General features: G+C 38.7%; 1 protein-coding gene across 3 annotated transcripts; it reads right to left on the reverse strand.

The window, feature by feature from the left end:
- Positions 1–419: 419 nt before the first annotated feature.
- LOC127425604 (bromodomain-containing protein 2-like) lies at positions 420–15467 on the reverse strand. 3 transcript variants are annotated; one of them, XM_051671765.1, is made up of 12 exons: positions 14836–15467; positions 8745–9039; positions 8271–8408; positions 7953–8097; positions 7622–7821; positions 6604–7062; positions 5736–5864; positions 5210–5443; positions 4828–5081; positions 4316–4641; positions 2137–2265; positions 420–2030 (listed from the first exon to the last, which is right to left on the reverse strand). In XM_051671765.1, the coding sequence occupies exons 2-12, from the start codon at positions 9015–9017 to the stop codon at positions 1909–1911; spliced, it is 2409 nt and encodes an 802-aa protein (XP_051527725.1). In that variant the 5' UTR covers positions 9018–9039; positions 14836–15467; the 3' UTR covers positions 420–1908. The 3 variants fall into 3 exon arrangements, with proteins under 3 accessions (XP_051527725.1, XP_051527722.1, XP_051527724.1); XM_051671762.1 differs by having other exon boundaries at positions 13248–15467; XM_051671764.1 differs by having other exon boundaries at positions 5222–5443; positions 13248–15466.
- Positions 15468–16348: the final 881 nt, after the last annotated feature.

A 16348-nucleotide genomic window follows, 5' to 3' on the forward strand; every position in this document is an offset into this window, starting at 1 on the left:
AAACCTGGCACAACAATGCCATTGTTACCCAGAGTATGGTTGCGTTCTGAATGGCATACTACCATACTACTTTTACTTCTGCAATATCTATCTATGGCAAAATAGTAATGGTATGGGTAGTATACCATTTCAAACTCAGCCTTTATCTGGGGAAAAAAAAAAAAAAACTGCCACCTAGTAGCCTGTACTGTGCAAGACACATTTGAAACTAATTGTGTTCAAGGACATTTTATAAGCATTTTTACAGTTGAATGTAAAATATATCCTTTGTAATCATTTTAATACTTTTGTTGTATTTAGACTACTAAAAATTCAGTATTTAAATACCTTTCATACCAGTTGATATGATGCATACATACATACATACAGCATTTTACTGTATAGAAATCTGCCAAGAAAAAAATCAGACGCAAGGCTGATAAAGGACATCTCACCCTGTTTATTAATGTGGACTTCTTCAAATGAGAATCATGGTCACATGAATCATCTGTTAAGATGATGCTTGTATTTACTTTTTTCCTGTTGCTGTTATCTTAAAAAAACAAAACTATAATGAACTGTGGAAACAACCAGCCACAACACTAAAGAGAAGATCTAAAGACAGGAGTAAACAAACAAATTGTTTTTTTTTTGTGTGTTTTTTTTTTTTTAAACAGCAGGATACAGAAATCGGGTCATATTGACAGATGCAAGCTGCAAGGCTGTGAAACTGTTACATATGTACACATTATGGAAGGAAAAAAAATCCAGCTGATCTTTTTATGTTATCTAATGGCATGTTCTATGATGTTTCTGTATATTATAGAAACTATATGTTCAATCTTTATAATCCTGGATGTACTGAATATGAGGTGTTGGGTCATTTTGTTAACCCCATAGATTTTGCATTAATTCTCTGGGCAAATAATCATTAATATACACACATAAACAAATAAAACAACCAGACTAAAACTCAAAAACCAAGATTTACAAACAGTATTCATATTCACACCTAATTAAAGCAGCTCTGTACCTCTGATAGTGCATCTACGACTCAAAAAAATCTTGTGACTGAAACCACGTTAAGTGTAAAATTTAATTTATGTGTCCAGAGAAATTAAGGCTCATATAGCCCAGATGATTTTAAAGAGCATTCATCTGTATTTTTGTATTAAAACTATTGGAATTTTCAAAACCTATTCATTTGACTACATTGTTTCTTTTTGGAATAAAGCAGGCTGGATGGAGAAGTGATAGGATTCAAGTTAAGATGCCACTAAAGCCAACGGGTTGCCCATTGAACGGTGATGGGTGTTCTCTTATCTGCTAGGTCAACAGATGCCATTTGAATAGGTGGAGCTCTGTTTTCACTAAAGCTTGGAAGGTTCATTCAATTTGCAGAACCAAGCTGCAAAACATACATGTGTGCGCAAGTGGGTAAAATGCACCCAAAGTGGTTTTCCAACCACTGGATTCAATGTCACACAGATCATACACTCACTCATGCAAACAAAAGTGACAGTAGTTTATCCAAGCCTGTTGTTTTCTTGAGGACAAACAACTAATGGGTCAAACAAAAAAATAGGGAGAAAATGTTTTTCACAAATGTTCCTTCCCTACCAGGGAATTCATTAAAATTCTTCTTTATAAAAGAAAAAATAGATATTTATATAGCTTTGTACATGTATATACACAAAGGATGGACTTCTTTACCATCAGCTCCTTCCTACATGTCTCTCTGTCCAATATTTCCCAGAAATTCTTGCTTTTCTCTTTAACTCGCCCTCTGCTCCCATACATCTAGAAGAAAAAGCCTACTCTTCCTTTTCATAAATTTCTGTTATTTTAGAGCAGGGGTTCCATTCTGGCTTGGGATGGAGTGTGTTTTAATGCGAAATCTCCATGTCCGTTCTTTCAAATTGCTCAGCCTTAGTCCGAATCACTGGTATCAGAGGATGAGGAAGAGGATGAAGACGAGTCTGAGCTGGAGCTGCTGGCGCTGAGGCGAGAGGCCATGGCGTGGTGGGCTTCCACTGTGGTGGGCTTCTCCACTGTGAGAGAAAACGAGAAATGTAAATACTGCTTGCCTTCATCAACCTGATCTTCAATCTGATCCTATTCAGCATTGAGTTCATGTGTGAACATGCAAGTCCATACCTTTGTTTTTCTGTGGTTTCTTGGCGGAGTTGAGTTGACCGCTGACGTCTTGCAGTCTTCTTTCAAGTTCTCTCTTTTTCTCCAAAGCCAACTCCTCACGAGATTTACCGGCCACAGCTTTGGTTGCCACTAGAAAACACAAGAGGAACATTTCTATTAGGAAGTGGTCTGGATGGTCAATAAGTGACATTTTAAAAGAACGTTTTTTTTTTTGTCAATGGTAGTGCTTTAAAGGTAATGAATTTCACACATCTTGGAGAAGGTTTTAGCGTGCTGACAATTAACTAATACACCGTGTCTACACTAGAAATTAATGTCACCCCATTATAATCAAAATAAGGTTATTGAGCCTGTTTGTTCAATATCTGTACGTTACCCTATTAAAGCACTGCGCTTAGCATCCATAAAGCAATAAACACCACAGTAGGAATGCAAATTGACAAATTCTTTTAACCGGATAACCGCCAACATTAACTGGTTATCAGATAAGCCATGAATCAAACAAGTGACCAAACAGGGATTATAACGGTCTATACTGTCTGAAACAAAGCAGGCTCACATGAAAGATGTGCATATTTAGCCATAGATATTACATCAGCATTTGAATGAACAACAGTATATTTCCTTCGTAACAAACAAATTTTTAATGGATCACTTGCATGCCAAATTAACCTATATGAGGCAATAACTTTTGGCAGTTTAACAACAGAAGAACAAAAATAGTCTTAGCCTACCCACAAATTGTGCTGCTGGGCAATCCTAATCATTATTGTTTAGAAGAATCAACACACACACACACACACACAGTACAGTACGCAGCTGGTTGACAACAAGCCCGGAAACCTGCTCTGAAGGTACTGCGTTATCACACACCCATCTACCATGCAACATAAGTGAAATGCAGGGCTGTAAACATGCTCTTGGATGTTGAGGCTTGGAGATATTTTTTCACACAGTACCCCATTGTACTCATGCTACTTTTAAACTTTCAAATCCTATTTTACAATTTGCATTTGAATATGTCATCTTCATGGATGAAATGGTCTCACAGCCCATGCTTCATATTTCCTTGTCTTTTAGACTGAAGAAGACTGGTTTACGTGTTAACAGTGCCATTGTGTGTACATAACATGCCCTTCGTATTAAACCCATTAAAAGGTTGTTTCTTTAACCTTTCAGTAAATTTTTAACTGATGGTATTAGTTGTACAAACTGTTAATGTTGGTTAAGCGGTTAACCATCTGAAGATCATAGTATTCTTTTTCTTTTTTTACGTGCCGCAAATTTCATCATAAGCGCAGTACGAGCAGACTGTTCGCGTGCATACCAGCTTTTATAGACATGTGAACAGTCCGTGTCTGTGCACGTGCCTGGAGTTGACTGTACTGAAGAATGTCTCAAAAGCAGTTGTAGTGTGCATCCGTTGAACACATCCATACGGCTTGCAGTCAAAAAAAAATAAAAAATACTTTGTATACTTTGAAAGGCTAGATCACTCAACCGTGCACAAGACGTAACAGCACTTCCTTAAGGCTGCATAGTTGATTCGTTGTTCAGATATCCCACTTATTAATTGAATTTTCATCACTAACTTCTATATCATATGTCTAACTTCTAAATTCATATTTTAACTGAACTGTTGCATTTCTATGGCATAACCAGTCAAAATAGTCAGTAATATTCTTGTGGATTAAAGATTAATCAAAAGACACGATGTCAAAATGTAAAATGTAAATGGTTTAAGAGAGTAGGTAAATAATGTTAACAAAAAAGGCATATAAACTATCATATACATTGTTTATTAGAATATAACCCAGAAAACTAGAGCACACCAAATTAACTGGGCTTGCCCTCTCCGCAAACTGTATCAATAGGTGCAAAGGGTAAATAATCAAGTCACACGGGGGATGACTCTTGCTGGAGTCTACATAAGAGTGCGGAATGAAAGAACAGTGTTGTTTCTTCACAGTCAGGGTAAAGGGCAAATTACTGTCTGTGTAGTGTACTGAATAAAACCGGGACAGGTGGGGCTACACTTTGCTTTATGGGTTTAAACTCAAGTTTCATGTTACCGCTAGCTGCTCAAGAACAAACCTCCCTTTTTCGAAGTTGCTGACTTTTTTTTTTTTTTTTTTTACAAAGCAAATGCTCAAATAGACAAAATAAAATGGGCTTTTACCAAATGGTTTCCGTGGTTTCTTCCGTAAACACATCATAACGTAGCGCTCCAGTTCCCGCAGTGTGGATGGTTTAAGAGTCTCAAAGTCGATCTCAATCTCCTCCGGGTTGGTGTCACGTAGCGAGGGCTCTCGTGCTTGGATGATGTGGACAACACGGCCCAGTTTCTCGCCCGGCAGCTTGTTAATGTCCAGGCTGAGCTGCCGTTTTTCATCGTAGCTCATGGGGCTGGTCTCCTCCTCTTCCTCGGAGTCATAGTGGGGAGTAAGGCCACCGTAGCTCATGGGATAAGAATTGATAGAGGCAGTTTGAGCTTTCTTTGAAGATCTGAGAGAAATGTGAGAAAGTGAATTTAGATACGTTTACTGCAAACCAATGGTTTAGATTAGTTTTTGTTTAGTCAAAATGAAGTAAACTTCACACCATGACAATCAGCAAATAAAGTCCATTATGTTTAACACATTTTACCATATTTTAACCCATTCTTCAGAACGCATGCATGTGAAGACTTACTTGCTCTTGTTGCTTTTCTTATTGGAGCCCTTTTTGCCCTGAGTGGAGCTTGCCGATTTGCTGTTGCTCCGCCTCTTTGGTGTCTTGGGGAGTTTTGGCGTTTTTGGTGGCCGAATGACCACCTCATCCTCCATCATACTCCTCCCTCGCTTATGTTTTTCTGGCTTCTTCTTTTTCTTTTTATCTTTCTTCTTCTTGGGCTTGACAATGGGTGTGGAGGACAGCACAGCCAGCTGCTCGTGCACCGCCCTCAACTGCAGACAAGCAAATCAATGAGTTTCAAGGTGCTTGTAAACCCATGGCCACTGCTACTCTCAATAAAAGTACAAATAAGCATCTCTCTGTGAGCTAATGAGCTGGTTTGGAAAAGTTCAGTTGCTACCTGAGTACACACCTGTTCCTGAAGCTGGGCCAGGCGATGCGCTCTCTCCTCCTCACTGTCAGAGCTTGGGCTGCTCTCGCTCTCACTCTCGCTGCTCACGTCACTCTCTGATGACGAGGAGGAAGAGGAGGAGGAAGAGGAGGAGTGACCGCCCAGGCCACCGCCCAGGGACGCAGGTGGGAGAGAGTCCAGAGGCTCGTCTGGCATCTTGGCGAAGCTGAACTCAAAGACATCCTGAAATATATAGAGAAAATACTTAATTATAAAATTTTGTAGAGTTTATTTTTTTTTTATATAAATATCTTTTGTCTACAGGCCTTAGTCAGGGTAAACGCCATATTACATTCTTTGCAATCGAAAATGAGTCTGTGAAAGATAGAGGGACCATTAAATACCATGGTGTTGATTGTTTGACTGGTGGAACATAGAAAATGTATCATGCCAAAAAAAAACAAAAAAAAACCAAACAAAAAAAAAACTTTTTTTACTAAAGTGGAGATGTTCAGGAAAGGGAAAGTGCCTGCACCTGTAATTTTCGGGCCATGGCCACCACATCATGGTCTGGGGGATTGTACTTGTAACAGTTTGAGAACATTAGCCTGATGTCAGCAGCAAACTGTAGTGCATCCCTGTATTCCCGATGCTCCACTTTCCTCTGCAGATAGAGAAAGACTGATTATGACTGGCTATCATGCACATGGTTACATTTTTATTTAATCATTGAAGTCCATTTAAGAAAGTCAGTGGCCATCTCAGGCACAAGGTGTATGTGACCAATAGATACACAAGTACAGGTCCAATCTTTTTGACCAAAATCCAAAAAAAAGTTTGTCTAGATTTCAAATCCACAAAAAAAATTTGATAAATGGCACCACGGTCAGAGCATAGCCTAGTGGGCAGTGCTCATGAGGTGCTGATGTATTGCGGGTGACCAGAGTTTGAGTCCCAGCTCATGAGGTCCTTTCCTGATCCCATTCCCACTCTTCTCCCCTGTAATTTCCTGTCCACTCTCCACTAACTGTCATTAAAAAGCCTACAAAAGGCCAAAAAAAATAAATACAAATGGATAAAATGGCACCATAAGTATTGCTTCTTTAACTCAAATCTCACACACACTTTTTTTTTTTTTTTTACTGATCTAATGCACGTGCATTTGATAAAATAATAAAACAGGTGAAACCTCAAAAAGATGATTTGCTCTAACTGTAAGGCCTTTTATTCCTACTGCTTCTATATTAAGTGTCTTGAGTTCTCCAATTCATTTTTTTATTTTCAAGTACATCTTTTCATTATACTGTCCCTAGCTTGATGCAGGAACACAAACATTTAATGTAATATCTACATCCCTTATAAAGAAGTCGTTTTTGGTGGTAAAACAAGCCGCTTTGACACACCTTTATTGTACTAAGATCCATGGGATACTTGATAATATCGTGATAGTCGTGCAGTCCCAGTGTCGAAGCGTCCACAGGCTTGTAGAAGGGCCAGGCATAGGCTGCATGCTTCTTTGACAGCAGCTCCTTCAGAATCCCACTGCAGTATTTCAGCTGCTGACTAAGCTTCCCACGTCGCACCGGTTGATGTTGATTCTGGGAGTCAGGCAAGTCTTTCCGAGGTGGCTTGATGGGCCTGCCACTGCCTCCCCGTCTTGCCGGAACTTTGTCTCCAACCAGGCCTCCGACATGGCCCAGGCCAAGCGACAAGCTCTGATTGGGGTCCACCCCCAAAGCAGAAAGAGTGAGCGGGGAGTCACCGCCGCCAATGCCAAGATTAATGCCACCCATGCCCAAGGTGAGGGGCATGCCAGTGGTGGTGGGGGTGGTGGTGTCTGCCTTGCGTTTGACACCCTTTTTCTATGGAAAGGATAGAGAGAAAAATAAATAAAGAGTTGTGCCACTTGTGCTGGCAGCTAAATTGCATTTGACATGCTCAGTTTCAAATGCAGTTAAACATTTAAGGGTTTGGCAAAAAAAAAAAAAAACCTGTTTAGCTGATAAATTCAAATGAATAAGCTGGAGTAACAGTAAACAGTCTCCTTGAGGCTAAAATTATGTTCTAACTAGCTGGTAGACTAGCAGTTAGCTAGGTGACAGTTTGCATGGTAAAACAGTTTTGGAGAAGTTTACATTTATTAAATGTATTTAAATGTATTCCTTAAGCAACACTGCTACAGCCAAACACATGCAAATGGCCGTTGCATCACATCTAGTGAAGTTTTAGCACGTTTTAAGATGCTGTAAAAATATTTGAGCGCAAGAACATGTCTAATATAAAACCAGACTAATTAAAACAGGGCTTCATGAAGACAGCTTATTAGTCTAGTCAAACCTAGTTTGACTAGTTGATTTAGAAAATGTGTCATTTTGCACATCCCTAATTTTTTTCCCTCATTGGAAAAGATATGTTCCTTACCTTAGCAGTAGGTTGGGTAGGAGGCAGGCCCAGCAGCGTGGGGGTGCTGTGTGGAGTGGTAGGCAAAGTCTTGGCTAGAATTGTCTGGGGTGGGGTGGAGAGGAGAGAGTCTGGGGTGTCTGGAGTGGGAGGGGAATAGATCGACTGGGACACGGAAGATATAGCGGGGACCTGATGAGCTGTCGTGATTCCACCTGGGACTAAAAGCGAGACAGAAAAAGAAATTCATAAACAGTTCAAAGTCAGTCAAATGGCAATTAAACGCCAGCAACACCTCATTAGCTCTTCATCCATGTATTGAGCTTCCTCTGTTTTTCCAACCTATTCTTACCTAATTTGCGACCTATTTTGGGTTTGCCTGGTTTGCCCCTTGGAGCAGGTGGGGGGATTTCTTCTTCCTCTTGGGGCATCTGTGCCACCTTCTGTAGGAAAGCCTTCTCCAGAGACTGAGCCATCAGGACAATGTCATCTGTTGGCTTTAATAAACAGACCGCATATTTTCAGACCACATGGCAAACTAAAGATATTACAGAAGCACATCATTGCATCATAATAGGCCTGAAGACCTGATCAACTTCGTGAAACCACAAAACAAAATTCAAGCTCTGAAAAAAGAAAAAGAAAGGCTGGGCGAATAAACAAGACTGACCTTGTTGTAGATGTAGCAGTTGGTGAACATGGTGTTAAAATCCTGCATGCACTCGCTGGCACTGCAGTAATAATTGTTCTCCAGTCTTTTCTTGATGGTACCCATGTCCATTGGCTGCTTAATGATTTTATAGTAGTCCTAAATGACATAAGAAGAGTCTTACATAGGTCGGAAAAGATAGTACAAGCTTGTTTTAGACCCATTACTTGTGGTATAACATGCCAGAATAAAGCAGGTGGACAATGGCTTTTTTTTTTTTTCATTTTAAGGTGAAATAATTTGTGAGCCACCAAGCAGACTGGCAAGTTTTAATGCAACACTATGTCTTTTATATGTTGGACAAGCTGGTGGGCCCATCCTAAACTCAAGCTATTGGTTGAGTCAATGTTGTGTCAGGCCAAGTCAAGAATCAAACAAACAGATTGAGATTCCGTTTGGCACTGCTAGTGGCACAGAAATGAACAACAAACTCACTGGAAGGTTAAGCTTGGCAGCATCCACCGGCTCATGGAAGGGCCAGGCAAAGTGATGCCTCCATAATGTCTTCTGTAAAGCCTTCTGGAGGAACTGCAACTGGTTGGTCATGCGGCCCTGTCGATTGGGGTCCTGCACAGGGGGTTGGGAGGGTCCACATTGAGGTGCCTGGGGCAGAGCAGGCCCTTCAAAACCTTCGTACAGCAGCGACGGCTTGCGGATTCGCTTGCCGGGGCCGGAGATGGTGTGCTCCATCATTGCGACCCCTAGCATGCCGTCGCCCCCGCCCAAAGAGCTATAGAAAAAAAAAAAAAAAAAAAAAAAAAAAGATGATGACAGTAGGTTGAGGGAAATAAGTTGTGTATGGGATACGACAGACCAGAAAAGAGAATATTTGCAGACTGAAGGAGAGACATTAAAATATATTATCTATAAAAAATAAAAAAATAAAAATGTATACCTAAATGATTTAACCATAAAGCTTTATATATAAAAACAAAAGCACTATGGTGGAAAATTTGAGATCAAGACATAAGTGGTGTAATCATTAACAAACTAAATCACTAAAAATTATATTAACTGAAATAAAAATTAAAACTTAGCTAACCGATTTCAAAACTGACCACAAATTAATTTTAAAAGTTTGTTACACAGTATACAATTTGAAACCTTACACCACAAGAAAACAATAACACAAGGCAGCAAGAAATTCTACAGCATTAAACATATTTAAAAGATATCAGTTAATGTATAAACTTCTCCAGCCCTAAAATATTAAACAAAATCTAAAATACTGAAACTACAACTAAAATGGAAACTAGAACATACTGATGTTTTTTTTTTTTTTTTTTACCAAATTGGAAAAATTAATAAAACAAAAACTTACAAAATTAAAATGAATGACCCTGTCACAAGAACTTCTCTTATGACTAAATGAGAACACCTTATCGCATGCTAGGATGAAATATAAAGAGAGTCACCATAGTCATGGTGGACAAGTCATGACTCGGACTCTATTCAGTGTTTTGCTCATATGCACCAAATATGCACAGAGTATGAAGACACAGCTGCCCGATCAGCAGTTCATCTGCCCGGGCATGGACATTCCAAACTGATAGGCAAAAGTCCAACTGGAAACTTGGGGCGTGGCTTCAAACAGACCCATTAACCCAGATTGGCCCTGCTTTCCAAATGGCATAAATGATGTCTTCGGAAGGCACTTCAAAGGGAGAACAATCATGCTGTAAGGTTGTTCCAAATATAATAATAATTTTTTTTTTTTTTAAATGACTTATTTTTTTAGCCTAGAGCTGCACGATTATGACAAAAATCATAATAGCAGATTATTCATTTGGATTACTAGAATTTACATTAAAAAACTTAGTGTGTGGGGCAGTTGAATGCAATATTCTTAAATGTAGGCTGTGCATCAAAACAACTTGAGAACTGTTCCTGAATTGCTTTAATAATTTAATTGCATGAAAAAGTGTTATTCACATTTTGAATAAACTTTACACTTTAAAACTGTACAATTTAAACACATCAGATTTGCCTTTGCATTCAAGCACACAACAGCCCAAAAAATATATTGCACATAGAAAATTTTGGTGCAATGGGAGTACACCTAAATGGAATGCTGTAATTTACACTTTTCCCGATTACATTACTGAGACAGCTGTAATTGTAAACTCAATTTTATTTTGATTAAATGTGCAGCACTATTTGAGCCCCACACTCTTTTAGCTCTCCGATGCTCCCACAATGGATGATAAAGTCTTCGAAGGGAATAGGTTACAAGTTGATCACTTCTAAATGGAACGCATCCTGGGTAAAGTGTGAAATAGCCAATGAGCTGGGTATTGATACAGATTTCCTGATTCTATTTAATTGTATATGTACTATTTACATTGATTTGTTCAACACGTGCTAAAAACCGGTAAAGTCTCTTTAAGGAAACCCGGCATTTCTGCAAACGGCGTATTTAAATTAGGGCATGTTAGAGACTAGAATGGATTTCTCTCATCTGTGCTGTGCCTGGGGAGAATTAAATGTTTTTGTTTTTTTCCCCCCTTCAACAACTGACTGTAAAGAACAGAAAGGGTATTAAAATATATATTATTAATTGACAAATGGATTGAATGGATCTCATTTTTGGGCACACACACACACACACACACACACATTCACTGAACAACTTTCAGGATCTCACTGCTGAATACTCCATCACTGTACAATTACTGAAGAGTGAAATCAAAACATTTACCAGTCAGTTGCCAAAACTATACATTTTGTTACCATCATTGTTGTGGAGTGGTTGCTCAAAGTAAAAGATCGATCTTGGAGATTTAAGAATGAAGATCGTGATGCATCTGGAAATCGATATTTTTTACCCACCTCTACCGAGGAGGAAGCTTTCTTTAGACCAAATAGTTAGAATCACAAATCAGTGACTCCGGCTCCTTGCCTAATGTCACTCATGATTCACCCTCATTAAGTTTCTTTGAACAGGTTGTTAATGTAATATGTTCATTTTGAACAGTGAACATTACCCACAAATAAATCCCTACTTTCAATACATTAAATCTTCTGATCTGAATATTTGAACGCTCTAGCTATCATCATAGATTAGGTCTCGCCACAGCCAAAAAAAAAAAATTTTTTTTTTTTTATGATACTTCTAGATTTTAATAATTAATTTTACAACGCTTAAAGTTTAATGCATTCTGAGCACGTACAGAACGTTATTCCAAGAGATCCTTTGACATTATTTAAACTTTATCCAAGATGTCATGATTGATTATTTGTGTAGTATGACACGTTTAAAGAATTCCTCCCTGACTTACCTTCAGTGGTCTATGCTCAGTCTTTTTAAGGGAGCCTTTTCATCTCTTTGTGTATATTGGGACCTCACAAATGATGCAAAACTTTTAAAAGCATTGCTATATTAACATTACAGTAACATTAGGAGTGAAAACTACTAAAATATCCCAAATATATATATTTTTTGTGGATGTTAACTTTTGCTGTAGAATGTTGCTCTCGCCCCTTCCAGCGAGTTTCTGTCAGTATCATTTCACAATAAAAGTCAAGCTGCTGCTATTGTTTACTGAATCTTGAAAACTTGCGTAATGGAGATAATAAACAATAGACAATAAAATGCAGGTCACAAATCTTTAGTCAAGCATAAACTAAACTAAACACGAGATTGTAAGGTTTGTTAAAAATGTACTTATATATTTGAATATATATAAACAAGTGCTGAATGATGCAAAGTCACAAACAGTTCACATTGAAAATGTTTTATTTTCATAATGTAAAAATCTGGTATACAAACAATTTTAAAGAAAAAGAGAAATATCGAAAGAACGTAAATTATTGTCTATAGAGTCCCTCCCTTTAATGTCGGTTACTACTGAATGATGGCAGGCCTCGTGTCACTTGTAACCAAGCAACAAAAAAGCAACAACCCCAAATTATGTGCTGTGCCATTAGATTTCACAATTGAATCACACGCCACATCAAAAGCCGCCCTGACCTGATCATATAGACGCTTTAGCGCGGTCAGAACTGCGGCCTTCGACGCGTGTTGACAAAGTGCACGTGGTACGAGACGGAAGATGACATAACATGCGTTTAAGTCTAAACGACCGAGCCAAAACATTTAACGAAAACTGAAATGGTCGAATCTAGGCAACAAGACAGACACAAATATGCACACATTTATACATGCCTAATAAACGCACGAAAAAAAATATGCAAAGCTATCTGATCGAGAAATGCAACAGTTCCTGTCGGGTGCGCCCAAAACGTTTTTTCGGCTATATTTTACGTACTTTAGAAATCACTTTGTCTTACCATATCGACCCTAACATGCCTTTACATTACGCCAGACAGACAAGTCACTGCCGATTCACAGCGACATGGTAACTGTAACTCTCTTCAGTACAAAAACCAGCTACGCATACACAAAATGCTCGTTGCCTCACAGAATGCAGGGCAGCTTTGCGCGTTTTCATATACCCGCACAACATGTCAACAGTCTCTATGGTTTTTAAGAATAATCAGACATGAGCCACCGATAGCTTTAGCCAACCCTACTAAGTTACCGTTAGCAACGCATTCATACAGTGAGGTTTTAAGTTCAAACAAACACACATGGGGAAAACGGCGACAATGCAGTTTGAATACTGACATAAATAAACGGTCTTTCTCCGCGGACGAGACTGCGCCTGCGCAGTGAATGCGGCCAGATGACGGTTAAAATCGTGCTTCAGAAACTTCGCAAACTGTCGACGTTGTAAAAAATTAAGTGTCTTACACGCAATTACCATCTGAAAGCCAAAGGCAGTATAGTCTGAAGATTTTGGTATTACACTCGATGTTACTGCGGCAGGTCGCAACTTATTAAAACAAAATAGTTCTTAAAGATGCAGACTTGCGACAATATCCCAACAACATTTTTCTTCACAGAATAAGTGTAATGTCATTTTCTCCAACCGGTACCTGTCAAAGGGCGGGTAAAGGGCCGTCTCCATCGGGATGGATCCAGATTCAGTTTATAAACCGGTTTCGTTCGAATCTCAGAGTTTCGCGGCCTTGTTTTTTTTGACTTCCTTTATCCTCCAGCTCAGAGCTACACTGAAATGGCGACGTTAAGGCTCCGCCCGAATTTTTATAAACCCAACGATGATTCCATTGGCTGATGTGACGCTACACTTACACGCCCACGCATATTTTATAGGCCACCCTACCTGCCACTCACATAAGCCACGCCTTCACGTCACTTCTGAGCACAGTTTGTCGATTTACAGCAGTTTATTTCGCTAAAAAAACAACAACACTTGTACACGGATTACCGCCACAAAGGTTACGGGACCAACATTTAACAAAACGTTCTCGTTAATAATTTTAAACACTTGAGAATATGGCAACGTTTCCAGAAAACTGCGTTTCTCAGGGTTTCTGTTACGTCAACGCAAGTCCAACCGACCTCACTGATTGGTCCTTCAAAACTAAGGCGCGTTCATCCAGGGCAAGTTGGAAGCACGCCATTGGTCCACCCGGTTAGTCATGAATATCAGACAAATGCAGCTCACACAGGCAGGATCGCCTCGCTTCGCTATCTGTTCCTTTTAGACTGCCTAAAAATCACACGAAACTACACAAAATATCATTAAAACTTTACAACGTATAAAAGCAACCTTCTAATATTCCTAAGGCCCAACAATAAAAACTATTAAAAAAATAAGTAATCCCATGTCTAACAGAGACTAAATCAATGTTGCGTATTTTAAAATGTAGTATTCTTAAAACAACAGTGTTGAATATTAAATAAAACCAACTCAGACCGGATTTTAAAGCAGATAAAAGCTTGTACTCGACGCCATTCTCTCTGTCGATTCAACATGGCCTACAAGGAGTGTCCTCCATAAAATGACGCAGCAGTTTGGGCCCTTAAGCGACGATCAGCAGTGTTTTAAAAACATAATTTAGCGCTGAAATATGTGCCAAAACAGACAAAAGGACGCAATCAATTATTTGAATAATCGCAATTACACTCAGTATTTTCACAAAAGTTCAAAAAGACTATTACTGTTTAGGCCGCAGCCGAGACCTACTTCAGCCAAAATAATCCACATAAACCAAACTATGTTTGTTTTTCCAAAACTTCCTTGGTTCTATAACAAAAGACTAAACGTTTTTAAATAATACGTGTAACTTTGGTAGAGGACACTACATAGATGAACAGCCTTTCTTTACATAAGATATTAATAATCGAGAATTGATTAATTATATTCGCCTGTATTTAAATAACCTGACACAACAAACTGTATCTTTGAGTTATCTCCAAATTAAGTTGCACAGGACAACAGGTTTTTAAATTTGGTAAATTTACTGTCACCCATCCCCCACTGCCAAGGTTACAAATCTGAAACAATGTCATAGAATGTGGGAGACCAAAAATCGACCGAATTCCATGTTATCTATAAATTACTTACATTAGACCGCCTCACTAAATCAATTTAACAATGTTTCAGAATAAAAACATTTTGTTTTCTAACAATTTAAAAAACAATCTATTAACATATACCTCTATCCAGATTAAGTGAATTGAAAATAAAAGGTAAAAACAAAAGATGTCGAATTCCTCATTGTTGGGAAAAAAAAATCCTGATTTTCTTCTTGTCTTCGGCCACGTTTCTTTATTCAACACATTTCCCTCAAACATGTCCGACTTCTTCTTCATTGGCGCGAAGTGGGGGGCAGGGCGAGACACGTGACACACTTGTGTGGCTTAAAACCGGTTTTAAGCAGGAATTCCAGAAAACACGTCTTCCTTTTTAAAGATTAAGCACATAGAACGTTCTATAGTTAATAAAGACATGGTGCATATAAATCCATAAACTGCAAACGAGTAATTTAGTCGATAACGTTGATAAATCCAGAACAAAGAACAGATCGCTAACGTTGCCGCGCCAGGATTGGATGGCAAGGATCACGTGTCCCGCAAAGCATCGCGCCATCGTAAAATTAAACCTGTTTATTTTCACCGAGATTATCTTCTGGGATAATGCAATCCGATTTTCTCCGCGTGAGCGTTCCAGGTGGTTTGTATATAGGATAAAGATATTTAGGTTAAGTAAAACGCGTGGCATAAAGTTTGTTTGGAGCGTAAGAAATCCACGTAATCAATAGCATTCATCTCCCATGAAAGTAGTCTTTCTGCGCATGTGCAGTTTCATTTGCCTCCCTTCCACCCGCCCGAAACCGCACACAGTTGGTCAGAATCACAATCAGAATGAGCTTCATTGCCAAGTATGATTACACACACAATTAATTTGTCATGGTGACAGAAGCTTCCAGTGCAAAGAGAATACAAAAAATATGCATATACATACAAACATTTGAAATATACATACTGTATAAACATCTATACGTAAACAGTGAAATAAGAATAAAAAATAAGATACAACAGATAAAAAATATAGAGGAAACTACAGTAGGGCAATAATGTTGTTCAAATATGTTATATACAGATATACAGTTATGTGCAAGGTGATTTAATGTATTGTGCAGAAGAGGCAGGATATGTCAAATAAATAAATGGAATATAAATATGAACGAATAGTTGAATATGCACATGATTGTATTGCCACATTGGAGAGTATTGGGGGCAGTTTTAACTGTTCATAAGCCTGACTGTTCTGGTGCTCAGTGTTCTGTAGTGCCGGCCAGAGGGCAACAGTTCAAAAAGGTGTGTGCTGGGTGAATGGGGTCCAAAGCGATTTTTCCAGCCCTTTTCCTCACTCTGGAGGTGTACAGTTCTTGGAGGGTGGAAGGGTGAGAACCAATAATCCGTTCAGCAGTCCGGACTATGTGGCAGTGTAAACTAATATTGGAAACGTCTTTTACTTTGTTTAATTTTTTTCCAAACTACATTGGAATAAGGAATACATTTTGGTCCAAACAAAAGTAAATATTAGTCAATTAAAGTAATGTTCCAGATTCAATACAAGTTACGCTAAATCTACAAAATATGTGGCATAATGTTGATTACCGCAAAAGTTAATTTTGACTCGTTCCTCCTTTTCTTTAAAAAAATG

This window comes from Myxocyprinus asiaticus, chromosome 34, assembly GCF_019703515.2.
Source record: "Myxocyprinus asiaticus isolate MX2 ecotype Aquarium Trade chromosome 34, UBuf_Myxa_2, whole genome shotgun sequence".
NCBI classification, from domain to species: Eukaryota; Metazoa; Chordata; class Actinopteri; order Cypriniformes; family Catostomidae; genus Myxocyprinus; species Myxocyprinus asiaticus.